This window comes from Microcebus murinus, chromosome 3, assembly GCF_040939455.1.
Source record: "Microcebus murinus isolate Inina chromosome 3, M.murinus_Inina_mat1.0, whole genome shotgun sequence".
Lineage (NCBI taxonomy): Eukaryota > Metazoa > Chordata > Mammalia > Primates > Cheirogaleidae > Microcebus > Microcebus murinus.
Window position 1 is genome coordinate 80,043,228 of NC_134106.1, and position 27,579 is coordinate 80,070,806.

A 27,579-nucleotide genomic window follows, 5' to 3' on the forward strand; every position below is an offset into this window, starting at 1 on the left:
TCAAGTGCAACACAGAATCTTAGTTTTTTTATTTGTAGGAAAAAATGGACAAATTTCTCTCCCCATTAAGGTGTCATACGAAATTGGGTAATAAAGGGAAAAATGTAAATGCTAAAGTCATCTAGTGCTTTTCTCACAATCCCAAACAAAGAAAAAGGGTTCTCAGGTTTTGAAATCTCTATATACATTACAGATGTGCAAGAAAGCTGCAGATTTCTTATTTTAGTTACAAGTTTTAAGTTCTAAAAATGTGCTTCCTCCAGGGAAAGCCCATGTGATCAATTATTGAACCGAATTATACAACTCCACTTCAACTAGTTTAAAACTGGTGTGCTTAGTCTAAAAACCTTCAGAAATAGAATTAATCTTGTTTTCACAGTACTGTAGTAGCTAGTCTAGTATTTAGAACCACCACCCATTCTTTATATTAGAGTGCCTTCCCCAGTTCTCTTTAGAATGGTCTGAAACAACACATTGTTTATTGTAAATACTATATTTTAGTAGATAAATATATGAAGATAAATCAAAAAGTCTCTAGAAGAATAAAATATCTTAGCCCTCAGTATATCAAACCAGAATCTGAAAGGTAAAATAATGTACATTATTTTCAAATATACAAACTGTGCTAAAGTGTAAAAAAAAAAAAAGTCCTTTAGTTCAAGCCAAAGTTCTGTCGGGGACACTTCAGTGAGCAAGTGCGTTCGGAGACAATTCCTCCATGCTGAGGGGTGCTCCTGCCGGCTTCTACAACAAAGCAACAAAAGCCACCCTGTGTCAGGCGGTCAGTCAACATATTCTGAACTTCAGTAACACAAACACACTTACTCATTTCAAGATGATATACAGAAAATTTTAAATAAAACATACATGCAAAAGGACAGCCCATTCCAGAGACAGTCAACAAGAAAAATAGGTGAACATTTCCCCTGTGTACAGTAAATTGATCTGATCAGCATCGTGCCATAAATAGACTTAGCCTGAGATGGTGGCACTAGAGATAATTCCAAAAGTCAAACAAGTACTTATGGTGATGATGTTGCTGCCAACAAAAACAGCCAGCATTTACTGGGCACAATATACTGACCCTACGAGGTAGCAGTGAGTATGTTATACCTCCACTTATAGATGGCAAAGAAGAGAAGGAGGTGGCATTTAACCACTTTGGTACAAGCATCAACTATAGTCGACAGCTACAGATGAATGCACACAGCCGAGTGTTGACTATAGTCAATAGCCACAGATGAACCAAGCATCAACTTTAGCTGACAGCCACGATATGAAGGCGCACAGCCGAGCGTTAACTGAGCCGACAGCCATGATATGACTTTTCTAATTTTTCATTTATCAAAATAAAATTGGGAACATTTCAAAATAATGTAATAAAAACATATATGTATATGTTACCTATTCTGATTTACATTACAAGTAAAGCTGCCTGTAAAGTAAAACAAGCATTCAGTGCTTTAAAGCTTTCCTTATCACACAAGAGCAAAATGGATTCGTCACCAATGCACAGCAAAAACTAATCGTGCAGACTATTTTTTGTTTTTTGTTTTTTTTTTTGTTTTTTTTGAGACAGAGTCTCGCTTTGTTGCCCAGGCTAGAGTGAGTGCCGTGGCGTTAGCCTGGCTCACAGCAACCTCAAACTCCTGGGCTCAAGCGATCCTCCTGCCTCAGCCTCCCGAGTAGCTGGGACTACAGGCATGCGCCACCATGCCTGGCTAATTTTTTCTCTATATATTAGTTGGCCAATTAATTTCTTTCTATTTATAGTAGAGACGAGGTCTCGCTCTTGCTCAGGCTGGTTTTGAACTCCTGACCTTGAGCAATCCGCCTGCCTCGGCCTCCCAAAGAGCTAGGATTACAGGCGTGAGCCACCGCGCCCGGCCCGTGCAGACTATTAATGCAGGCTGTGGGCAAGGTTTCGCGGCCAGTGAGCGCGCCGTACCAAAGTGGTTAAAGACAGTATTACTAGGAGTACAAAATAGGAGTGCAAAGTCTACTTTAGCACAAAAGCCTTCTTACAGCAATAGAATACTTCCTTAACTATAGCAGCAAAATCAAATACTTTTTTTGCCAATTTAAACTTTTTAATTAATGATGAAATAACATTTAAGTAACCTTATTAAACTTTCCCCCAAGTTTTAAATATTTACTTTTTAAATTGACAAAACTGTAGGCCGGGCACAGTGGCTCATGGCTGTAATCCTAGTGGGAGGACTGGTTGAACCCAAGAGTTTGAGACCAGCCTGAGCAAGAGCAAGACTCTGGAAGTACTAATGTCTGCATAAAATAACTGATGTTTCTAATTTAATGTTTTCTCAATTTATATTGTTACTGTTACAAGGTAGAAGAAACATTAACACACAAATTCTCTGTCAATTTGCTGGTGAACAATACTTGGGAATAAAAACACTACAAAGAGAGAAAACAGATTGTGAAGCCAAAAAAGATGGTTGAATGGGGAGGAGGGGAAACCCAGCTGCTTCAGACCCTGACATTCTGTTGCTTTGTAAACCACTCTCCCCCCACCCCCCGCCAGTCTTTTAAAAAATAAATCTAAGGGTACAAGTGCAGTTTTATTACATGGATATATAGCATGGTGGTGAACTCTGGGCTTTCAGTGGAAGCATCACCCAAATAGCGTACATTGTACCTATTAAGCAAGATCTCATCCCTCAATCCCCTCTCACCCTCCCCACTTCTGAGTCTCCAATGACTATCATTCCATACTCTATGTGTAAACCTTATTTATCTCCCACTTAAAAGTGAGAACATGTGGTATGTGTCCTTCTGTGTGAATTGTTTCCCTTAAGATAATGGCCTCTAGCAGTTCCATCCATGTGGCTGCAAAAGACAAGATTTCATTGTTTTATGGCTGAATAGTATTTCATTGTGTGTGTGCTTGTGTATACGCCACATCATCCATATCCAATCCTCTGTTGGTGGACACTCAGGTTTGAGATGAGACATGATTTCCATGTCTTTGCTATTGTGAATAGTACTGCAATAAACATATCAGTATAGGTATTTTTTTTATAAAATGATTTCTTTTCCTTTGTGTAGATACCCAGTAATGGGACTGTTGGATTGAATGGTTTTAGCTTCTCCTCTTTCCACCTTCTTTATTTCTACCCACTATTTCAAATTATATTACCGTAGTTCTAAACGGTCATCAAGCTGAGCAATGGTAAACTGTAATACATTACCAGTAACAACAATGTAGAAAAATCTGGAGACTGCTTTTGAAGGACCTTTAGTTAGGGTAAGGGTATTTGTCTTTAAATATCTCAAGGGTAATCATGTACTAGAGAAAAAAAAATTAGTTTTCTTTCTAGAGTGTGAAGGCAATGGCAAAAATCACACTAGTATGCACTCTGGCTCAATATGAAATTCCTAAAAAAAAAAAAAAAAAAAAAGAGCCATTTAATAAATTCAACATGCTACCTTTGCCTTGTAAAGTGGTCCAGTCTTGGCTGGAGAGCTGGTTAAGAGAATGCCTGTAATAGTTCAACCCTTACATTTTTACAATTCTCTGAAATCCATTCTCCTTTTTTCTTTCACAATGCATTCTTTCTTCCTCTGGTACTGGTCTGAAACTTAAGTTCTAATATTTCTATCTATCTTTGCCTCACAGATCTTAAACATGTTAGAAGCAAACTGTTTTAGTTTGAATCTTATTGCTTTGGAAAAATAAGCTTCCTTTTTCTAGGACAGCAAAATTAAAAATTAGAAGCATAAATTCTCCCTAGTTAATTCAATTCCAGTAAAAATTCTGACGCTATTTTCTTTTACTTAGCAAAATGATTTAGAATTAATTTTTTAAAAATGCAGAAATTTTTAAAGAGAAGAATAAAGATGAAGGAATTTGTCTTGCAAATACCAAAATGTATTATTTCCAAATAATTATTATTCACCAAATATGAGGACAACTGGTTAAACATTTGGGAAAAAATAGGTTAAATTTCCCCTCACACCTTAACTCATGTGGATTAAGATTTAAATGTAAAATACAAAACACAAGTACTAGCAAAATCTAGATCAGTATCTTTATAATCCTGAGATGAGAAAGACCCTCCTAAGTTAACATGACTTAATATTATCAAAGGCAGAATCATGAAAGAATGGGAAACTGATATGAAAGTTAATTTCTATCTAGTAAAACACAACAAAAGGTCAAAGAGACAGAAATTGGAGGGAAAACATATAAAGTATATGACAAGGACCTAATATTTTCAATTATAAAGAACCCTAAGAATATAAAAATAGTGTCTCCATAGAAAATCTAGGAATTAAATGAGCAATTCATAAGAGAATAAAAATGATCAACAAATATGAAAAGAGGATAACCTCATCAATAAACAAATGCAATTCACCATATTTTACCTGTCAGAATGACAGAAAATTAGACAAGTTATAAGTATAATATATACACATAATGACTTCAAAGTGCTAATGACAATAAATGTCCCTTAGTAATTTAAGGAAATTACAGAAAATCCAAAATGTAATTCTAGGTAGCCGTAAAAAAATTACCTATTTATTGACACAGAAAGAATTTCATATATTAAGTAAAAAAGGTTAACAGCATGTAAGTAAAAAAGGTTAACAGCATGTAAGTAAAAAAGGTTAACAGCATGCTTCCCCATCCTTAAACATCTTTAAATTTCTAGAAAAATAACTGGAAAGATGTTTATCAAAATGTCAAAATGGTATGTTTAGGTGTGAGATTATGGTTTCCATTTTTTCCTTTATGCTTTTCTGCATTTTACATATTTCTTAATTTCTTTCAGCTACTCACGACATTCCACGGTTTTATAATCTGCAGACTTCTCACCTAGTAGTGCTGTGTTTTCACCTCCATCTCCTTTAAAGCTGGCATCACAAGGTGGCTCAGATTCAGCACGGGGAGCCGATGGCCGACTGCCCCCATCACTTCTGTCATCATCTGATACTGTCAGACTCAAATTCGCAGCCAGAAGCCTGCCCGGGGGAGATTCTGGAGCAGGCGTGTCCTGCATGTCCTCTGGCTCTCCCTAGAGAATCACAACAGAAGAAAATGCCTTTTCTAAGTAACATGACCAAAGCTTATCTATCATCTGGCTCATCGTTCATATAATATATTCTGTACTTTTATACACTGAACCTGGCAAAAAGCACATCAATGTCTCCTTTATCTACCATGAAAAAACCAATTACTTCTCAATAACCAGCTTTCTATGACATGTTTTTTATTTTAAAAACCATTTCCCCCCCTTGATACAAGCAATGCTACCTTTTAAACTATTTGGCAGAAGTGAAGCTTTCTCATGCTGCCCTGCCTCCTGGACAGAGGATGGGATCCAGTCTGGCTGCCTACTGCTCATTTAGGCCATAGCCGTGAACTCTAATTATTGCCTCATGCTGTCTTACCGTAAAGCACTAGGGTTTCAGAGATGAACAAGGCCTCTGAGCATCAGAGGGCTTTCAGACTATATTTTGATTTTCTTAAAAAAAAAAAAAAAAAAACAAAAAAAAACAATCACTTCTGGCTCCATTGTAGATGAGGTGTCTGTCAGCTACAGTTTGCCTCTAACTTCCCTCCCTTTGCCACTTGCTGTTTTAAAGAAAATAAGGAGAGTGAGGGCCAAAGACTCCATCAGCACTATTACACTAAGTCTCAGCACTGGGGGATGTGCAGAAACCTCTTCTGATTAATACCAGAGTCTCAGTTGTGTTGTGCGTGCTCCTGGTCAAGTGACTTACTAAGTGAGGGCTTTCTGCAGGTTGACTGTGAACACATGGCTTAGAGTCTCACCATTACTTCAAGTAAAAACACCCCTCACGGGTGCCACCTCCCTACCGGCGCTCTCAGGGCTCAGGAACTGCTGGCCAGCTACTCCCTCCGCCCCCGCACCCCTTCTCCACCTGTGTTCTGGAACCTGCCCTCTCTCATCAGTAACTAAACACCCTCCCACCCATCCCAGCTCCTGACACACCAGTGACAAATCCTGTAATTGTGGTGCCGCCACAACACCCAAGCACCTGCTCAGCCGGACCCCAACCTAAGTGCCTGCTAGCCTCCAACCCATCGCTTCACCCCCATGGACACATCATCGACCAGCAATACACCGATGTGTCTGATGCATCCTGTAATGCCCAGCTCAGCCGCCCCTCTCAAGTCCACTCCCTCCATCTTCCTGCTTCCACCTGACATGGGACGTATTACTCCTCTATGCTCCCACAGACGGCACCTCAAACATGCCTCTCTTGCCATGTTGTGTCTGTGTGTATGCCCTGGCCCCACCAGTTCACAAAGAGAAATCCCCAAGAGCTCATGAGTGGAGCAGCTGTGTCTTATTCATCTTTGTCTCTCCAGAGCCAAGCTCAGGTCTAACACCTTAGATGGCAATTCTTTGATCAATGCTTGCCGAATGAATGAAAATAAGTGGCACACTGAAGTGGGTCCAGCTGCAAACCAAAAGATGGCCTTTAAAGTCTGTGTGAAGGACTACTGGTGACTCTCACTATGGCTATGAGGAAATAGAGAACTAGCTACTACAAGAAAGCATGTCAATTAAAAATCCAATGCAGAAGGGGCTGATGGGTCTAAATAAAATAGCATATTGTCTAAAAATGGAAAATTTAAAGGCAAGATAAGCAAATTTCTTAGATTAAAGTAACTATAGGTTCTATTCTTAAAAAAATAATCATTCTGGATATACATACTATATTAATATATATTATAGCTTTCTGAAATTAACATTCTAAGCAACTCAACCATATGTAAGATGAAGAATTTTGATTTTTAATATAAGAATACATATGTAGCTATATTTCCAAAAAGAAAACTCATGAGGATTAAAGTCTTTGTGCTAAAGTCAGTGAGATTCCTTAAAACAACTTTGAACTTCAGGGGATATCTAATGAAGGAAAAAGTTCTAAAACTCCACTAAGAAAAAAATCTGTCAAGCTCCCTATATTTTATTATTTAAAATGCTGCTACTCAAAGGCTCATCCTTTCATCTAAGCTACAGTTTCTGGAGCAGAGAGAGGGGATGGACCAGGTTCACGAAGAAAGCATGTTATACCATGCTAAACAGAGCTACAATTATTGAAAACCATGAATAAGTATAATTTAGAAATTTTCAAGGAAAGAAATTTTCTAGACAGCAAAACTCTCTGAGTTTCTAATAAGATAGTTCTTGAATGCTGAACTTCCCCCTGCCTGTGTGCACATAGTGAGGACATTCTGGAACTCACATTTAAAAACCATAATTCACAGAGAATTATAGTAGTTATTAAGGGTGAGGCCTCTTGTTTTTTTTTTTTTTTTTGAGACAGAGTCTCACTCTGTTGCCTAGACTAGAGTGCCATGGCATCAGCCTAGCTCACAGCAATCTCAAACTCCTGGGCTCAAGCGATCCTCTTGCCTCAGCCTCCCGGGTAGCTGGGATACAGGCATGCACCACCATGCCCAGCTAATTTTTTCTATTTTTAGTTGTTTGGCTAATTTCTTTGTATATATAGTAGAGACGGGGTCTTGCCCTTGCTCAGGCTGGTCTTGAACTCCTGAGCTCAAGCCATGGGTCAATTCTTTAGCCATGCCTTTACAGAAGCTTACACAGCCATAGCCATTATGGCTTAAAGCTGCATAAACTGATCATCATAAAATTTGCTGTGTGGTGGCTCACACCAGTAATCCTAGCATTTTGGAAGACAAGGTGGGACAATCACGGGAGAACAAGAATTCGAGACCAGCCTGAACAACACAGCAAGACTCCATCTCTACAAAAAAATAGAAAATTTAGCTGGGCACGGTGGCATGTGCCTATTGTCCTAGCTATTCAGGAAGCTGAGGCTGGGCTGGAGGATGGGTTGAGTCCAGGAGTTTGAAGTTGCAGTGAGCTATGATGATGCCATCGCACTCTAGCCCAAGCAACAGAAACAAGACCCTGTCTCAAAACAAACAAACAAAACCAACCAACCAACCCAAAACCTGGCCAGGTGCGGTGGCTCACGCCTATAATCCTAGCACTCTGGGAGGCTGAGATGGGTGGATAGTTTGAGCTCAGAAGTTAGTGAACAGACAGAGCAAGAGCGAGACCCTATCTCTACTAAAAAAAAATAAGCTGGACAAGCAAAAATATATAGAAAAAATTAGCTGGGCATGGTGGTGCATGCCTATAGTCCCAGCTACCCAGGAGGCTGAGGCAGGATGGCTTGAGCCCAGGAGTTTGAGATTGCTGTGAGCTAGGCTGATGCCACGGCACTCTAGCCTGGGCAACGGAGTGAGACTCTGTCTCAAAAATAAATAAATAAAAATAAAAATAAATAAAAAATTTTAAAAACCACAAAACGCTATAGTTTTTAATTCTATAATAAACTCTATCTATAAAATACTCTAAAAATATGTTTAGCAGCCAGAAAAATATCATTTGATAAATTACTTTTTCTCGAAGATCTTTATTTAAAAACTTTATTATTAATAGTATTTTGAGACATTAATAATAGATTGTATGGAGACTCTAAAAACAAAATAATATAACCACCTAGAAAAAGCTATTTTTTCCCTCTATGTCCCCCTCTTTGGGTAGAGTGTAAACCCTGGAATTAAGCAAACTTGAATTTGAAGGCTGATTCTCGTTAATGAGCTGTGTGACCTCACATCAGTTATGTAACTTCTCTAAGCTTGAGTATCTTATTAGCAGAATAGGGATAGTAACAGTTTCATAGACCAGCCATGAGGATCAAACATAATTATGTATATAAGGCATCAGCACATGGCTACCTACTATTATGATCTCTCTTCCACTTTGCCCTCATGTCTTCTGAGGAAGGTCCCTATGACCATCTAAGTATCACAAACTGATGGGCCAAACTCAATGCAGGACAAATTTCCCCAGCACTATTTGAAACCCAGGAATGGGGAGAACTGATACCAAGAAGTGTTGGCTTCAATTTCCTCACATGTAAAATGTGTACATTAAGCCAGAAAATTTATGAGGTGCCTTAGATTTCAAATATTTTATGATTATTGTTTATACAAAACTAATGGGCATATATACATTCTGCAGTGTAGTAAACCAAAACATATTGCTCATGGTTCTCTCTGAGAAACATCTAGCATATTATTCTATCATCATAAATTTAGTGCATTGATTTTTTTGGACTGCCTTTAGATTTAATTTCTAATAAAGTAATTTCTTCAGAGAACCACAAGGATGTTATAAGGTGCATTTCGCCCATTCCTCTTGCCTCTGGTCAATAATGAAATCTAATCACTCAGGAAGAACTGGGGCAGAGATTGAATAAAAACAAAAACGTAACAAACCCAATATCTCAGGGCTTTGATGACATCAAGTTTACACATTGGACACGTTCGGTGATCCAAAAGCCATGGGTCAATGCATATTCTATGAAAAATATGCCTAAAAAAATTAAGTATGTGTTAATGTTTTAAAATAAATGTTTTATATAACTTATAAAGGAAATAAGACATTGTACCAACTCACCCTCTCATTACAAGTTAGCTGACATCAAATCAACATTCTAGTCTACTCATCTATCATAAATCATTATGTACTTTATCTTCCATGTTAAACAGAATCTGGCACTTCTAGTGAAATTTTCCATTCACTCCACAAAAATAGCATGGCTTACTTTCACCTCATGCTTGTACATTTTTATGTGCCTTTGCAAGTTATTTAAAATCCTTTTGGGAATAAATGTGGCATAAAATAATAGTAGTAAATAAACTAATTCTAAACTGATACTACTTTATTTAAAATGACTATATAAAGTATCAATAGTATACTTACACTATACCATACAAGATAGTATCTTATAAGATGACTTATATAAAATGATGCAAATGGAAATGCAGCAAATGTTAACAAATCGTCTTTGGATGGTAAGCTTAAAAACTTATTTTCTCTCTTACACATTTTTGTGTACTCTATATTTTTCTTTAGTAAGCATATATCACTTTCAGAATAAAAATGAAAAAAGGGATATATATTTTCTTCTTTTACTGATTTGTCTTAGTTGGCTAACTTTTCTTCCTATGTGATGAATCCGTTTTCTATGTGTGATGAAAAAAAGGAATTAAGAGTATAGGTTTTAGAGCCAGACAGACTGGACTCAAACTCCAGCTATGACTCTCAACTAGATTCCTACCCTCTATGCACCTACACCAGGGGCTGCTCTGAGGGGGACATGCAACATACATACAACTGTGCCAGGAACAAACATACTTAATAATTATTCATGTTTGAAGACTTTTTCTTCAAACAGAAATCTGCTAGTGGAGTTAAAAATCACAGTATTTAAGGTATAATTTTTACAAAGACACAAAAGAAACATACTGGTTTTATTGGGAAATTTGTTACATAAAGCGCAAAAGAAAATGCAGAGGGGGAGTCAAAACTCATTGGAACATGCAGGTGTAACATATATGCACTTGAGAGTCAAGCACCACCTCAGCTTAGCCCCAGTGCCTTCGTGCTGTGCATCTGTGCAGCATCATTAGCATCATTTCCAAGTCAGGAAGACTTGCCCTAAACCACCCATAGAGTAAAAATTCTTTTCTAGTTTAATAATTTTCTACAGAACATGATTAACCTATACTGACCTAAATTCATTAAGTACCCACTGCACCAACCCCATGTAAATGCCTGCAGATTTAAGCCAGCTACCTTTATTCAGGAAACTGTTATCAAGAACTTAATCTACTATAAAGTACTTGTGCATATACTAAAGTACTCTGCAAACAAAGCAAAATAGAATTATAAATTAACTTGTGACTTGTTTCTACTAGGTGGGAAGTATATTACATTTGATCAGACTTAAAGATAATTTCTGTACACAAAATAAACACTTCTGCCAACAAAGAAATTCTTTCAAAAACTTATCAAAGTATCCCATTGCTAAAACAAAACAAAATAAAACAAAACTGCAACTTCCTGTTGCTAAAACAAAGCCCCTAGTGTAACCAGAGTAAAGGGAAGAATACATAGTTTGCACAACCTCAGAAAGAACCCAAACTGAGGGTGTAAACCACTGCCCTCCTGACCCACTCCTGGCTGTTCCAGGCCCTCTCCCCTGAGTCCTTCAATTTCTTTGCTTCCAACACAGCTTACTTTTTGCCTCGCTAAATGTATAATGAAATGCCTAGGATTCTAATGAAGCCTTGCTTACAAAACTAAAAACTGATCTATGACAAAGATTTTTAATAAGTCTTAAGGGTCACTTAAGAGTCACCTAAACAACACAATTTTAAAGAGTCTTGAAGACAATATTCAAGTTCAAACTTCTTTTCTAAAAGATGAGGTGGTCACAAGATAGCAGGATCTTTGTATCATAAAAAATATGCAACTCTTTTGTCAGAAACCTGAAACCTGTCAAGCAATTTTTAACATCTTAGTAGATAAAAAAAAAAAAAAAACATACTTGCATGGCAGAATTCTGATAATATCCTTTACTTTAAAATTTTCAATACACACTGCACAATTTTCAGCATCACCATCGATTGCCTGTAAAAAGAAAGATTTTATTATTGGTATTAATATATAGAATATGCTTGGTAAACTCACTATATTATTATTATCACTACATCCTGCCTAAACAATGATAAATTCTATTCTACTTTGGCACAACCTGAAACTAAAACACAAATAATTGTACTTGGTATTTACTTTTTACCACTATGAAGAAATAATCTAAAGAATTTGGCTGAAAAGGAAAAAGATTTCATTGTCTGCCTAATCAGACATGAACAGTGCTTATAATTTATGAAGCTAGTGTTCATGGGTTTTTTTTAAATAAAGTATTCATGTTTTAAGGACTATAGAAATATAACTGTCTGCTATATTATAATAAATTTTTTTCAAACATAAAATTCACAATATAAAAGACTATACAATAAGCTACTTATTTTCTAGAATCATAAAAAAACCCCAAATTTACGTCTGCTAAAGAACAGTTACAACTTGCAAATATGAAAATGCAAATGGTTAAATATCTGAAAATATTTGCTTCACTAGTGATAAAAGAATTACAAAACCGTAAGTTACTATTTTTCATCCAACAAATTAACAAAGATAGAAAAAAACAAAAATTGCTAGGAGGAAGCAGTCTTGTGACAAAATTTCCACTTCTAAGAATCTATGTATGGATCATAGACCTTTTTAGTGGTGTCAGCCCTCCCTACTTCCCAAGGTAACAAATGATCCACACCCCACCCCTAACCAAAGCAACCAAGAACAGAGTGGTCATCTGATCCAAGACAGACCAACAGGATTCTCTTTCCTGGGATTTTAGGACACAGATTCAGGAACTATCAATGAATGGCTACATATGACTATGATTTGAGCAAGTTTATTTTATGAAACACGGCTACACTGTCCTTATGTAATTACTATATTTAAAAATACATGTAGCCATGTGCACCACTTGTTAAATAAGGAAAGCAGTAAAAATTTGATTTTGTATGCAGATATTATCAAAAACTGTATTAAAATTAAACATTTTAAATTATATGCTGCAATGAAGGTAAATACTGCCACTCATTTATCATATAATAGGCAAGAAGGATGAAACAATTTTTAAAGTCTCTAACAATGGTTTGCAAGTTTATACATTACTATGAATGAGTTCAGAAGGAAAGAATTAGAAAACAAACACTAGTGTCCAGAAGTGGATAAGATGTAGATCGAAGAAAAACATTTTTCTGTACAACTTTAAGGTGTAAAACTGCCAGAAAATCTATATAAAGATGTTCCTCCACTTACCATGAGGTTATAACTCTCCTGATAAGCCCACTCCAAGTTGAAAATATTATATTGAGGACCCTTATCTCTCACCATATACAAAAATCAATTAAAAATGGATGAAAGGTTTGAATATAAGACCCGAAACTATAAAAATGCTAGAAGAAAATCTAGCTCCTGGACATAGGTCTAGGTAAAGAATTCATGACTAAGACCTCAAAAGCACAGGCAACAAAAACAAAAATAGACAAATGAGACTTAACTACAAAGCTTTTGCACAGCAAAAGAAAAAATCAACAGAGTGAACAGACAACCTGGGAATGGGAGAAAATATTTGCAGACTATATATATGACAGGGTACTAATACCCAGAATTTACAAGGAACTCAACAAAAAAATAATAACTCCATTGAAAAGTGAGCTAAGGACATGAATATATATTTTTAAAAGAAGACAAATGGCTAACAAGCTATAAAAAAGTTCAACATCACTGATCATCAGAGAAATGAAAATTAAAACCACAAGATATCATCTTACATCAGTAAGAATGGCTATCATTAAAAGGACAAAAAATAACAGATGTTGGCGAGAATGTGGAGAAAAGGGAACACTTATATACTGTTGGCAGAAATATAAATTAGTGCAACCTCTATGGAAAACAGTATGGAGATTTCTCAAAGAACTAAAAATAGAACTACCATATGATCTAGCAATCTCACTACTGGGTATTCACCTAAAGGAAACTAATATATAAAAAAGATATCTGCACTTGTATGTTTATCACAGCACTATTCAGAATAGCAAAGATATGGAACTGTCCATCAATGGAGGATTAGATAAAGGAAATGTGGTGTATGTGGACAACGGAATGCTATTCACCCATAACAAAAGAATGAAATCATGTCTTTTACAGCAACATGGATGGAACTGGAGACCATTATCTTAAGAGAAACAACTCAGACACAGAAAGACAAATATCACATGTTCTCACTTATAAGTGGAAGCTAAATAATGTGTACCCGTGGAAGCAGAGTGTGGAACGGCGGACAGTGGAGACCGAGAAAGGTGTGGGGGTGTGGGAGTAGGGATGATGGGAGGTTACTTGGGTACGGCATGTGTTGCTCAAGTAACAGATACACTGAAGGCCCCAACTTCACCACAATGCAATATATTAATGTGGCAAAACTGAACTAGTACCCCACGAATATACACACATTTTTTGAAAAAATAAAAAAATAACCCAAAAAAAAAATATTGTAAGCTGAAAATGCATTTAAGAAACCTAACTTAATGAACATCACGCATTAGCCTAGCCTACCTTGAATGTGCTCAGAACACTTACATTAGCCTACCGCTGGGCAAAATATCTAACACAAAGCCTATTTTATGAAAGTTTTGATAAATTCATGTAATTTATTGAATATTATACTGAAAGAGAAAAACAGAATGGCTGTATGAGTATTCATATGGTTTCTACTGAATGTGTATCACTTTTGCACCATCATAAAGTCGAAAAATCCTAAGTCAAATCATTTTAAACTGGGGACTGTCTGTATACACTCATGAACCATGTAGGGATCCTCTTTTTTAGCCATTACTCTGACAACTTTTAAAAAACAGTCCCTGGAGGCATATTTTCAAAAATGTTCTGTACATGAAGAGGATAATATTAATTATATTTATCTAATTTATACAGTTATATTTATATATTAGTATTATGTTCTCAAAGATTCAATTCAGTAGACTATACACATGAGTACACATTTCTCATGCTTAAGAACTGAGATTTCCTGCTGTGGAGAGTAAATAGAAGGCACATTCCATGAAAAATGTAAAACCACATGCTTCTCAAGTAATTGGCTGTGCTGAATGTGTGCACTTTGTCATAGGTACTTGGAAACCCTCCCCCCAAGGACCATCAGTGATTTGTAAATCAAACACTAACCTTAAACTATGATGTTTTTTGTTTTTATTTTTTAACTTTTTCTATTCAACACATTTGCATGGAAAGAAACCAGTACCTTGGACAAACTATTAAAATTGAACTATACTATAATGTAAAAGCTATTAGGGAAGAAATGGTACCTACCAATACAATTCTAAGAGTATCTTAAGTTTAAACATATCACATAAACCATTAACACCAAATTCCAAATTAGAAAAGAATCAAATATCTATAATTTAATGTATTATTTTTCTTTTAAACCTTTAAAGTCAGAGGAAGAGATTATACTGTAAGTATAGTTACTCTTTTTTTTTTGAAGGGGGACTGGAGACTGGAGGGTGGAATAGCAACTTAGATAACATGAAAATCAAAATACCTGAACAATTCATAGCTACAAGTCAACAGTTATCAACATTTCATGGCACATAAGACAGACTATTAAAAGAATAAATATTACTGCATTAGGAATAGTTTTCCTTTGAAAGCATCCCTTTAAGAATCTGAGGTTCTAGATTCAGGATTTGTCCTATGCCAAAAATGTTTTAAAATTCTGGTATGATTTTGAACTTTTAAGTCTCAGATTGGCCACATCAAAATGTTTCTTTTTTAAAAAGTAGTTTCAAAAACAAGTTTCTCCCCTTCTTCTCCACAAATCCCAATATTTTCTCCCTCTATTTAATGGAATCACAGAGAATGGACAAGTAGTCTCAGATTTAACAGAAAAGAGTTTAAGGTCAAGGATCTAGGGTGTAGACTTTACATTCTTTAGTTTCCTCATAGTTATTCTGGGTCAGACCAACACAACTTTTTCACTGGTGGGAATGCTGGCATTGTCCAGTAGGGCAGCAACCAATCACTGTGACTACTGAGTGCCTGAAATGTAGCTAGTATGACTGAAGAACTAAATTTTAAATTAAACTCATTTAAATGTAAATCACCATCACCACATGTGACTAGTGGCTAGCACAGGTCTGGAAGACTCTTCTCATACGGCAGAATAAGCACATAAATATACACTGCTTAGTCTAAATCACATAACAAAACAAAATTCATGAAAATATTACCTTTTCTCCATGCTTTACAGTATGAAGTGGAAGCTGGCCAATAACTTTCTTAGTTTCTTTTCTATGGCTCTTGGGTAGGAAAATATTTATTGTTATTGAAAAATGTAAATTAAATCACTATTTTAAAGAAATTCACACATATAAGCCTATAGAAAAATTTCATTTAAAAAGCAAAGTCTCCTGTTGCTGGGCACTGCCAAAAACAAACATAAGAAAAAAAAAAAAAAGAAGCAAAAATATATTTTATTTAAAAAAAAGAAAAAAGGCAAAGTCAAAGAACTATACTGAATATAACTTAAAAAAAAAACCCAAAAACCCTCCAAAACAATAAAAAAACCATTTAAATCTTAATATATAGAAGAACAGCTATATGTAACATAAGTGCTATGAGATCAAAAATACTTATTTCCTTCTTCTTTTTTTTTTCCCTGAGACAGTCTTGCTCTGTTGCCCGAGTTAGGGTGCAATGATGTGATCATAGCTCACTGTAGTCTTGAGCTCTTGTGCTCAAGAAATTCTCTTGCCTCAGCCTCCCGAGTAGCTGGGACTACAAGTACATGCTACCAGGCTGGGCTAATTTTAAAATTTTTTGGAGAAAGGAGGTCTCATTATGTTGCCCAGGCTGTTCTCCAACGTCTAGCCTCAAGTGGTACTCTCGCCTCTGCCTCCCAAAGTGCTGGGATGACAGGCATGAGCCAATGCACCTGTCCGAAAACAACTCATTTTCAATCCCTCTATTTCAATGTTGGGAAGAAAGTAACAAGTGAGGACGGGATCCCATATACTCATCTATTAAGGTTCTTAAAAAGAAAGGTCCTTCCTAGTCATCAAGTCAGAGATGTCAACATTTCACCATGACAGAGTTAAATGTGAGTTCAAATGTCCTGCCTTGGGAAGCTTCTGGCTCTTGGACTATCCTCTTTTCTGTCATTGAGACAGACAAATGGCTTTCCAGCTGCTCCACAATGGAGACAGGAGGCTCTTCCTCTCTACACTTTGCCTTTAGGGCCTAGTCAGAGAACCTGGGTTACATGAGGGCAGTTCCATTCTGTCTCATGCTTGTTTGTCATTCTTCTATGCCTGGAAAAAGGCAAAGAATGTACCTGCAGGAACCAAACATGCAAAAAAAGCCCCAGTTTAAAGGTATCTAATTTTCCACAAAACAGAAAATTTAATATAACTCCAATTAAAACATTCTTTTTAAAAAGTCATTATGACTACTTAAGTATCATGAGTGAAAATAAAATTAAGAATATGGTCAAATATAACTTTAAGCAGTACATGACATTTATTCATGAACTATCTTTTAAAAAGCAAAATTAAAAGAGTTATCCAAAATTACCTGACTTCCAAACTGTGAGCCAGTATATAGGAAACGCTGTATATAGTAAAATATTAGCCAAGCTAATGAGATAATCATCATGGTGATGAAGGCAATGGCCACAAACACCACAGACTGACCGCTGATGAACTCCTGTACATGACGAGTGCCAATCCCTATGGTCATCTTTACTGGAATTCCATTTTGCACCAGCTCCCAAATTTCTCTTCCTTTTGGGTAACTAACCATAATGACCACTATATTTCCTGTTCCTGTAGGAAAGAACAAAGAAACCAATTAAAGAGTACAAAATAAGATACAAAGAAAGTTAAGAGAAATATAAAAGTACTATGCTTATCTGTACATTTACATTATAAATTACCAAAACTGGTTCCAAAAGAAAACAGACCGATTACAGTAGAAGTAATAGAATAAGTCACTAAGAACTATTCCCCAAAGCCAGAGCACCATTCAGTTTCACAAGTGAGTTTAGCACCAAACTTTAAGGAACCATATAGACTAATTTCACTTATGAATATTAATACATAATGCCTAAAGCATGTCCATTAAAATCAGGGAGGCAGTATGAGAATTTCTACTATGATTACTATTATTTCACATTGCTCTGAGGGCATAAGTAGACACAAGATAAAATAAATTCAGAGAGAGAAAAAAGGGAATAAAATAAATAATTTTACAGGAATCTAGCCATAAATTAATGCAATAATCATAAGTTATCAATGTGATTTAAAAAAAAAACCTAAAAACACTGCTTCTAAAGTTCACTTAGGGGAAAAATAAGATGATCAAGAAACTTTTTAAATAGTAAAACTTGGACTAGTCTTTAAAGGTAATTAAAACAGTGTGGTAGTAACATATGAAGATGCCCACAGAATGAGACAGAATAAAAAGTACAGAAATAGACCCAATACATGAAAGAACTTAGTGCATGATAAAAGCACATTCCAAAGCTATAGGGTAAAATGAATTATTAAAAAAAAAATCATGTAGGGTTAAGTAGGTATGATTTGGGAGGAAAAAGCTGCATCCTTTTCTCACAACTTACATGGAAATAAATTCCAAGTAAATCAAAGATTTTAAATATATTGAAAAAAGAGAAAACAGTCTGGGTGAGGTTGTTCATGCCTACAATCCTAACACACTGGGAGGCCAAGGGCTGGAGGATAGCTTGATCAAGCTCAGGAGTTGGAGACCAGCCTGAGAAAGAGGGAGACCCTATCTCTACTAAAAATAGAAAAACTAGCCTGGCATCTTGGTGTGTGCCTATAGTCCCAGCTACTCGGGAGGCTGATGCTGGAGGATTCCTTGAGCCCAGGAGTTTGAGGTTGTAATGAGCTATGATGATGCCATTGCACTCTAGCTCGGGTAGCAAGAGTGAGAGACTATCTCAAACAGAAAAGAGAAAAAAAGAGGGTGGGAGGAGAGAAAACACATGGGCCAGAAGAAACATGGGAATTAAAAATATGAGATATTGGAGAAAAACTTCTGCTAAGTATGGAAACTACCTCAGAGGTTCTTCTAAAAAAAAAAGATTTGACCAAAGAAAAAGAAAAATTTTCTCCATGGCTAAAAGACAGTAACATCAAGGTCAAAAGTCAAATAACTTAGGAAAAATAGATGTATCATAACAAAGACAAAAAACTAATTTCCTATAACAAAAAGAATAGAAAAACAAAGGAAATGAATCTGTTTTGCAGAAAAGAAAATACAAATAGGTTTTTGAAATAGCAGCTTTATGGAGATATAATTCATATACCATAAAATTCTTCCTTTTAAAGTACACAATTCAATAGTTTTTAGTAGGTTCACAAAGCTGTGCAACCATCACCACTATCTAATACCATAACATTTTCATCACCCCAAAAAGAAACCTGTGCCCACTGGCCGTCTTTCCTTAGGAAACGGATTTAAACACATGAAAAGTTATGATACAAATAAAAACACATTACCTGTAAAACTGGCAAAGATCAAAAAGTCTGATATACTACATTGGTAAGAGTAAGCATAAATCAGCACTCTTGCACACTGCTGGGAGAGTGAATGATTACACTCTTGTACAGAAGGCAATGCTATCAAAACATTTTGAATGCATGACTTTCTGAGCCAGCAATTCTATGTCTAGGAACTTAACTGCACAGATGTTCTTACACATGTATACAATGAGGTACCTATAAAGATATTTATTGTCAACAATTTTTCCTAAATTTTAAACATCACAATCTAAATGTTTATCAAAAAAGAAAACAGCTATCTATATAAATTACAGTATGTGTATAAATGTTGAAGCAGCAGCTCTGTAAAGGAATGATAATACTCAAGACAGAAGACAAAAGAAGCAACATATAAAACCGTGTGGACAGCATGCTGTCCTTAAAAAATTCCCCACAGAGCTGTACGCTCCTACCAACACAATACCTCTGGAAGGCTACCCTAGAGACTAGGGATGGTGACTGCTTTTGGGGAAAGCAGCTGGTGGCTGCAGGGTACAGTGGGAGCCTTATTTTGCAAAGTAAAAATTCTGTACTGTGTGAATACATTACCTATTCAAAAATAATTTTAAATGTGTATAAAGAATGTTCTGCCGTTACACAAAATCACATTTTAAGACTATTTTATTGAAGAGATAAATTTAATCTGTAGCAAATCCACTGTAGATCTCAGCTATCAGGATTTAGTTACTGAAATACCAGAAGGGTACCCTTCTAAGGTGGCTCCTGTCTGGAAGCTGATCCTATGACCCACCTGAACCTAAAAGTGTCCCATAGCAAGAAATATAGTTTCTCGGCACTCATAGGACCTACCCTGTCATCACTGGGGAGACACAGTAAGGAAAAAGGGATTTCTTGCCTTCAGGAAAATCAACATCTACCAGAAAGATATGTATAGAAACAATTATGCTAATTATATGGCACTTTACAAGCTAAAAGCCTTTTTTATAAACCTTCCTTTGTGAAAAATTTCAAGTACGTTCTAAAGTAGAAAGAACAGTATAATGTTCCATGTTCCCATCTCAGTTAAAAGTTTTTATACAGGAAAAAAAATCTGTTTCTATGCTATGATTATAGCTGATAGAGTTTCTGGTACTGGTTATCACCTTCTTTGTGTGGTAATGGGGAAAACCAACTGTAAAGCACTTTCATATTTATATCTCACTTGAAACAGAAAAAGGCCACATTACCTTTCCTCAGCCAACGGCTCAGATATCTTACGTGAGTTGCTCAATGTCATATAACACCTAAAAAGCCACTTCTAAGGTCTGAAGATCCAGCTCTGAGGTAGCATTCCTTCCCTGTCCCCCCTCATGGGGGACACAGGTGTCAGAGCCACACAATCAGGGTTCAAATCTTAACTCTAGTATCCACTGCCTGGAGGTCTGGACAAATTGATCCTGAGAATGTTTCTGTAACTATAAAATGGAAATGAGAATGATCCTATTTTGAACTGCTGCTTATTTAACAAGCAAACACCAAGAGCTGCAGAAGGGAATAATTTTGTCTGGGGTGGAGGAAAATCTTTCCCCAGGAGGAACATTTGAGCCACATTTCAAAAGAGAAAAACAGTCTGCCAAACAAAAGAAGGGAGGTTTGCTAGACTGTGAAACCATCATAAATACATATTTGGGATGGTGATCAGCCCAGTTGAGGTGGAAGATTAACTGAGATTAGAGAGGTTCTTGAACACCTAAAATCTCAAGACTGAGTAGGGACATTGCCATCATGAATATCAGACTCCCTGAGCTGAAAACACTTGTAATATCAATCTGAAATTTCTCACCTAGGAAATTAATCTTAGCTCACTGAGGTAAAAGAAATTATTTATTTTTTTTTTGTTTTTTTTTTTGAGACAGAGTCTCACTTTGTTGTCCAGGCTAGAGTGAGTGCCGTGGCGTCAGCCTAGCTCACAGCAACCTCAAACTCCTGGGCTCGAGTGATCCTTCTGCCTCAGCCTCCCGAGTAGCTGGGACTACAGGCATGTGCCACTCTGCCCGGCTAATTTTTTATATATATATATATATCAGTTGTCCAATTAATTTATTTCTGTTTATAGTAGAGACGGGGTCTCGCTCTTGCTCAGGCTGGTTTTGAACTCCTGACCTTGAGCAATCCGCCCGCCTCGGCCTCCCAAGAGCTAGGATTACAGGCGTGAGCCACAGCGCCCGGTCTATTTATTTTTTTAAACATCCTAGGATGAGGGCTGAACAGTTTGCTATAATCATACTATACTATAATCATAGCAGCAAGACTGCTTCTGGAAACTATTTTATATTAACAAAACTCAGAATGAAGATTCTTTCTATTCTGTGATTTGCTTTTCCGGAACATTTCTGGAGCAGAACAGGAGGCAGGGCAGTTGCTCAGGGTCAGTACCTGCACACTCCCAAGAGGTGCCAGGCACAGGCACCGCAGCCAGCACCACCCGTTACCTCTGGAGGCATCACCGCTCCTCTGGGCCAATCCTAAAGAGCTAAGCTGCTCAAGTTATTTTGTACAACTGTGCCTTAATTGGTACATGAGAGCAAATCACAGTTTATTTCCAAACTAAATAGCTGAATTTCTTCAGAGAAAGCACAGATACTCAAAGACTTGGGACCAGAGAGAAAAAGTCCTTAGAATTTTTGTTCCCCTAGGCTTATCATTGCCACCAATCTTACTTGACTAAATGTCATCACACAATCTCTCCCCCTCCAAAAAAACCTATACACCTCACCATTAGACAGAAAAACTCATTGAAGGTAGTTTCAGTTTTATTTTTGTCTTACACTTAGCACAATGTCTTTGCACTCACTACATGATCCTAAACTTACTTGTTGCTAATAAATATCAAATATAGTATTTTTTTAGCAAGCCAAATACTTTAATATAATTTAAAATTCTTCTGTGCCAAAAGTAAAATTGTATTTCCATTTCTTTCCAAATTTCTGTGTTCCTCTTATCACCTTGTCAAAAACCAACCAAAAAAAAAAAAGTAAAAAATTCTGACTTGGCCAATAGCTTCAGATGACATTTGAGGCTAGTAGTGTACTATTTCTTCTCACAAGCAAGTTGATTTCAACATTCTCTTGAAGGAGATGGGAGCTACTGAAATATTTAAAGTAGTGGATTAGATTTCTGTTCTAGAAAACTAATTCAGGCAGCAAGAAATCACATTTTAAAGTTCCAGCAAGAGAATTCCAAGAACTTCCAAGTTTTCTTTTTTCTAATAACTGCCATACTCTCCACTTTTTCCCCTTCTGGAGAATTCCTGGTCAAATCTTTAAAATCCAGCATAAGTTCTACTGAAGGCTTTTCAGACCACCTGCAGTCAATGTATCAATGCCTCTTAGATATATCTCTTGTTACACACCTACTATAATGTCTTTATAGGTCTCCTTCCCTCACCAAACAAGTACTACCTGTTCTTTATTAGTTTCTGTAGCTCCAGCATCAAGCAGTGATGTCCCATAAAAGAGTTTCTGCATGAATGCATCAATCTGAACAATTGGCTTACCTTCTAGTACTACAGTTGAAATGACCCAATAAGGAGAATTACAGACTACTTAGCAGGGGAAATAGTACACTAGACACAAATGTAAATGTCTTGGAAGTTTGAAGCCATTATATAAATGTTTTTATGGCTGGCTAGGGTGAGTAAGGAGGACCCTCATGGCACTGTAGAATTTTAAATTATGTTTTGGACAATTTGGCTTCTTCAACAATAGTCTGTATTTATCAAATATACTACTCAACAATCTCACTGAGAACTCTTTTGCAGCCCTACTTCTACCACTCAGAATGCCTTATAGCCCACCTACCTCTACCACACACTACACAATTTTTCCCCATAGACTTTAACTTGTCTTTCAAAACTCAACCTTTCTGGGAACTGTTCTAGGCTATAAGGTACCATTTCTGTCTTCCTGTAGCACCAAAACACATTTTAAATTCAAATCTAAACTTTTAGATTATTTGTGACAATGTAGCATTAAAGATCATCAAGAATTTATTATTCACTCACAAATTACTATTTACTATGCTCGGCAAATACAAAGCACACCTCTCTCAATACGTGAACTCTCTAAAGGTAAGGGATTTCTTATACAGGGATATTTGTAACCTCTCCTGCCCCCCACCATCCCAACTCTGGCCCTTTCCTCAAACATAGTTCTAAACTTTGCTAGCACTTGGCACTCAGTAAAGAACTGTTAGAAAAACAAAAGTGTTACTCTTAAAAGACTATGCCAAGATTCTAGTTAAAGGATCAGCCTGTTTATTAACCAACATATCTATGTTAAGGCCAATACTCCATAAAAGCTTTCATTTTGATGATTTGACTTTTATCAATTTCTACCTATCTTGGTCAAGCTAACTTCTACACCTCTGCAACACCCGGATTAGACGCCCTTCCTCTATGCTTCCTAACCACCTATGCATATAATTCTGTCAAGATCCAAACCATATTGTCTGGAAAGTTCTGTTTACCATTCCCACTAGAACATAAACACCTCAAGGGCAGGCATGTGTCTTATGCATTTCTATCCCTCAGCAGGTATAATACTTGACCCAAAGTGGCTGCTCAATCAATATAAGTCCACTAAAGTAAATGGAAATAACTTTGGGCATTATTGTAACAGTCCTTATGTTTGTTTTGACAGAATATTATCTTGAAATCATAATTTTTTTTTTTTTTTGAGACAGAGTCTCGCTTTGTTGTCCAGGCTAGAGTGAGTGCCGTGGCGTCAGCCTAGCTCACAGCAACCTCAAACTCCTGGGCTCGAGTGATCCTTCTGCCTCAGCCTCCCGAGTAGCTGGGACTACAGGCATGTGCCACCATGCCCGGCTAATTTTTTATATATATATCAGTTGGCCAATTAATTTCTTTCTATTTATAGTAGAGACGGGGTCTCGCTCTTGCTCAGGCTGGTTTTGAACTCCTGACCTTGAGCAATCCGCCCGCCTCGGCCTCCCAAGAGCTAGGATTACAGGCGTGAGCCACAGCGCCCGGCCGAAATCATAATTTTTTTAGAGCCAAAATAAGATACTGATTTAAATCCAAAAAGCATCTTTTGCTGGCTTCTAGTAGAGGCAAACAATAGGTTTCAGAAAAACTGGAGAAATTCTGAGACTTGTGAAGGGACTTCCAGTATTCAATTTTACAGGCAGACAACCTCTACCTATTTCATAGAAAACCAGTATTACACAAGAACACTGAGAACCATGGAATCAGCAGTTTTTTCCTGGCTCAAGCCACATTTTGACAAAATATAGGAAGCCTAAGTCTGAGCTGACTTCCAGGCTCTCCATGGTCACCTTGAGTTCAAGTATCTCAAAAGCTGGCTCCTCTTCTGACTTCTAAATTCCATTCTCAAATGTCACAATATAGTTGTACTCATGTACCTAACTGGGCCAAGTTCTGCAAGGGTCTTTTCATCATTTTCTGCAGTCACCACTATAGTACTGGCCCTTATATTTCTATTTGAACTAGCCAAACAGTCTAACTTGGATTCTCTGTTTCTAGCTTTTCCTCTGTTTAATCCATTAGTCACACTGCTACCAAATAAAATAAAGGTGATTCAAAATGTCGGATGATTTTGTAACCCCCTCCCCACTCTATGAATATTTGGCAACATCTAGACATTTCTGATTGTCAAACTGTGGGAATGCTACCTGGGATACAGTGAGTAGAAGCCAGGGATGCAGCTAAACATCCCACAATGCACAAGACAGCCCTCTCTCCAACAAAGAATTATCTGGCCATAGATCATCTTGTTATCTTGGGCCAATCATTTTAATTCTTTGAACATCAGTTTCGTCATTTGTACAATAAGGTTAAAGTATCTACCTGAAAGGGCTTTCCGGAACATTAAGTGATCTACTCTATGTAGAACACTGAGCACACTGTCTACACATTGTGTACTTTAACACATTTTTAAGAAAATTGTTAATTTTGCTTCTTTTGCCTTTTCTCTCAAACAGATTACTCTTGTGTAATAATGGGAACAAAAGGACCCAAGAAGAGGATTTCAAATTAACAACAAAGAGGTGTTTTTCTGGGCCTGGATAAATTATATGCCAATAATGTAAGCAAGGTTGCTGAACCATGGTTAGAACAACTGCTACTAGCCTGGAAAAATGTTTAAGTCATTAATAAGTCAAAAAATGTAGTAAATAGATTTAGAAAACTGTAGGCTGTTGAGCCTGCCATTTAAAAGAAAAATTCTATTTAAGATGTGTATACAGGAAACAGCATCAGGGAATCATGGCACACTAACCTCTTTTCTTTGACAAAACTACTAAACTTGGTAATACCGTTGATAGGCTGTATCTGGAATGCTATATGAAATATGACAGGGCCTTTCACGACAGTCTTGTGGAAACATGTCTCAGGTACAATGATAATTAAGTAGATTTGAAATCACTGGAATAACTGTACCAAAGGTGGTGCCTAGCTACATGCCATCACATGGACATGTGCTTTCATTCTCACCCCCTCTTTCCTGCTGCAACTGAGGAATAGTCCCTGTGAGGAGGTCAAACCTTCACAAGGTTCTGTACCTAGCCTTCTAAAGGACTGACGCATTCAGTCACCTCTATCCTGGGTCTCTACAGATCACTCCACCCAATTTCAACCACACCTTACCATCTCCTGCACTACCCTCTCTTGCCCCTACAGTTTCTGCTCATCCCTCTTAATCTTCAGGCAACCTTCTCAACAGAGTAGTCCTAACAGTCCCCACTTCCTCACCAGTCAACTGTCAGGTTCCCAGCACTCCAACAGGCCAAATCCAATGCTACTTTTCTGTCCTCATTTTACTGTTAGGTCCTGAACTTGCATTCAAAAAGCCAAAACAGAACAAAAGACAGAAGTACAGGAAAAAAGATGTCCAACTTAGTAACAGCAGAAACTTGGGGGTGGGGTGAGGATCAAAGTATAGAATGACTCAATCGCCACTGAGGCATAAAGCAAATGTGATCTTAGAAAGCATAACAGAAATATGTTCTCTCTCTGTGTACTGTTGTGCCTTACCTAGAATTCAGTTCCAAGGATGACATTTTGCAAAATTTAAGGCTTTTAAACTATCATTAATGCCTGAAGATGAAACCTACTTCTCTGGGCAGAGAGTACGTAGGGAGGGTCACCTCGCATTATAGCAAGGTCTTTTCTTGAATGAACACAAGTTAACTTTTAAAATTTCACCTTAACTCAAGACCCAACGAATGTGACTGGAAGTATAGCCAGTGTTATAATCCTATATTTAGGAAGTGAGAAAACATACCGAACTTAAATCCAGGTTTTCTGACTCCAAGTTTAGAATATTTACACATACTTCATGAAAGTGAAGAAATCGGAGTGCCACCAAGACATCACTTGATGTTGGTTAAAGGACAATCCGATCCTGGAGTGCGTTGGGGAAGAGCTTCAATTCCTATACACCACCCCCAGCCCTGACTTTGAGGAGTGGTTAATGGAAAGGGACCCATGATTAGGGATCATGACACTTCCCACCTGTTAGAACCACAATCCATGATTAGGGATCATGAAACTTCCCACCTGTTAGAACCACAATCCATGATTAGGGATCATGAAATTTCCCACCGGTTAGAACCACAATCCTCCTCCACTGGATTTTAATTTTAGTTCGCCTCACTGCCTCCTCAGACGGCACTTCCTTTCACCTCAACAATCAAAGGCAAAGATCAAATCTTGTCCGTAGACCTGCCTCCTTTCCAACAGCGCCCTGGGAGCCACTCTGAGCACATCAAGTACTTCCCGAAAAGTTCCGACAGCCGGGGGCCATCAAAGTCCCGCCTCGACCCACAACACGGCCGCTGCCTGCGCAAAGGTCCCGCTCCAGGTCCCGCGCCCCGCCCCGGCCGCGCTCACCCGAGTGGGACATGGACGCGGTGAGGTTCCCGTAGCGCTCCTCGTTGTAGAGGACCACAGCCGAGGCGTTCCTCCGCGCCGCCACCAACACCTTGTCCTTGAAGGTGCAGCCCCCGCGCGCCACCAGGGCGACCCAGGGCGCGGACCCCCGGCTGCCGGGCACTACGAAGCTCGTGTCCGGCGCGCAGCCCTCGGGGTCTCCGTCGGGCGCGCGCGGGACCCCTACCAGGCCCTGCACGCCCTCCTTGGGCGAGCTGTCGCCGAAGCGGCCGCTCTCCGAGACGCTCCACACCGTCAGGTTCGTCTTCGGGGCCACGTACTCGGTGCCCACCACTGCCGAGTACCACTCGAGCGCCCGGCCCCGGGCCCCGGGCGCGCACAGGGCCAGGGCTAGCAGCGCCAGCGCGCCATGAGCCCCGACGCCGGCTTTGGGCCGCCGCTGCCACGCCATGGCCGCACCGCCGGGCTGACGAGACGGGATGAGGGGCGGGGGTCGCGCGTCAGGCGGCCCGCAGGGAGCGCGCGGGCTAGGCCGCTGAGGAGCTCAGAGACTCCACAGCCCGCCAACCGCCGCGGATTCCAGCCCCAGTGAGACTAGGCGGGGGCGGGGCCTCGGCGC

General features: G+C 38.0%; 1 protein-coding gene across 1 annotated transcript; it reads right to left on the reverse strand.

Moving 5' to 3' along the window:
• On the reverse strand, positions 1 to 27,579 carry RNF149 (ring finger protein 149). Its single transcript, XM_012740521.3, has 7 exons — positions 26,961 to 27,579; positions 17,100 to 17,350; positions 15,758 to 15,826; positions 11,431 to 11,513; positions 9,314 to 9,410; positions 4,838 to 5,036; positions 1 to 744 (listed from the first exon to the last, which is right to left on the reverse strand). The coding sequence occupies exons 1-7, from the start codon at positions 27,409 to 27,411 to the stop codon at positions 653 to 655; spliced, it is 1,242 nt and encodes a 413-aa protein (XP_012595975.1). The 5' UTR covers positions 27,412 to 27,579; the 3' UTR covers positions 1 to 652.

Excerpts from the sequence above, each read along its gene's own strand:
- RNF149 (XM_012740521.3), bottom strand. The coding sequence starts at position 27,411 with ATGGCGTGGCAGCGGCGGCCCAAAGCCGGCGTCGGGGCTCATGGCGCG. Across the intron at positions 15,827-17,099 it reads GCTCACAGTTTGGAAGTCAG|AGCCATAGAAAAGAAACTAA; the intron begins GTAATTTTGGAT and ends TTCCTACCCAAG. Across the intron at positions 9,411-11,430 it reads ATCAGAATTCTGCCATGCAA|GCATATTTTTCATAGAATAT; the intron begins GTATGTTTTTTT and ends TAATTTTTTTAG.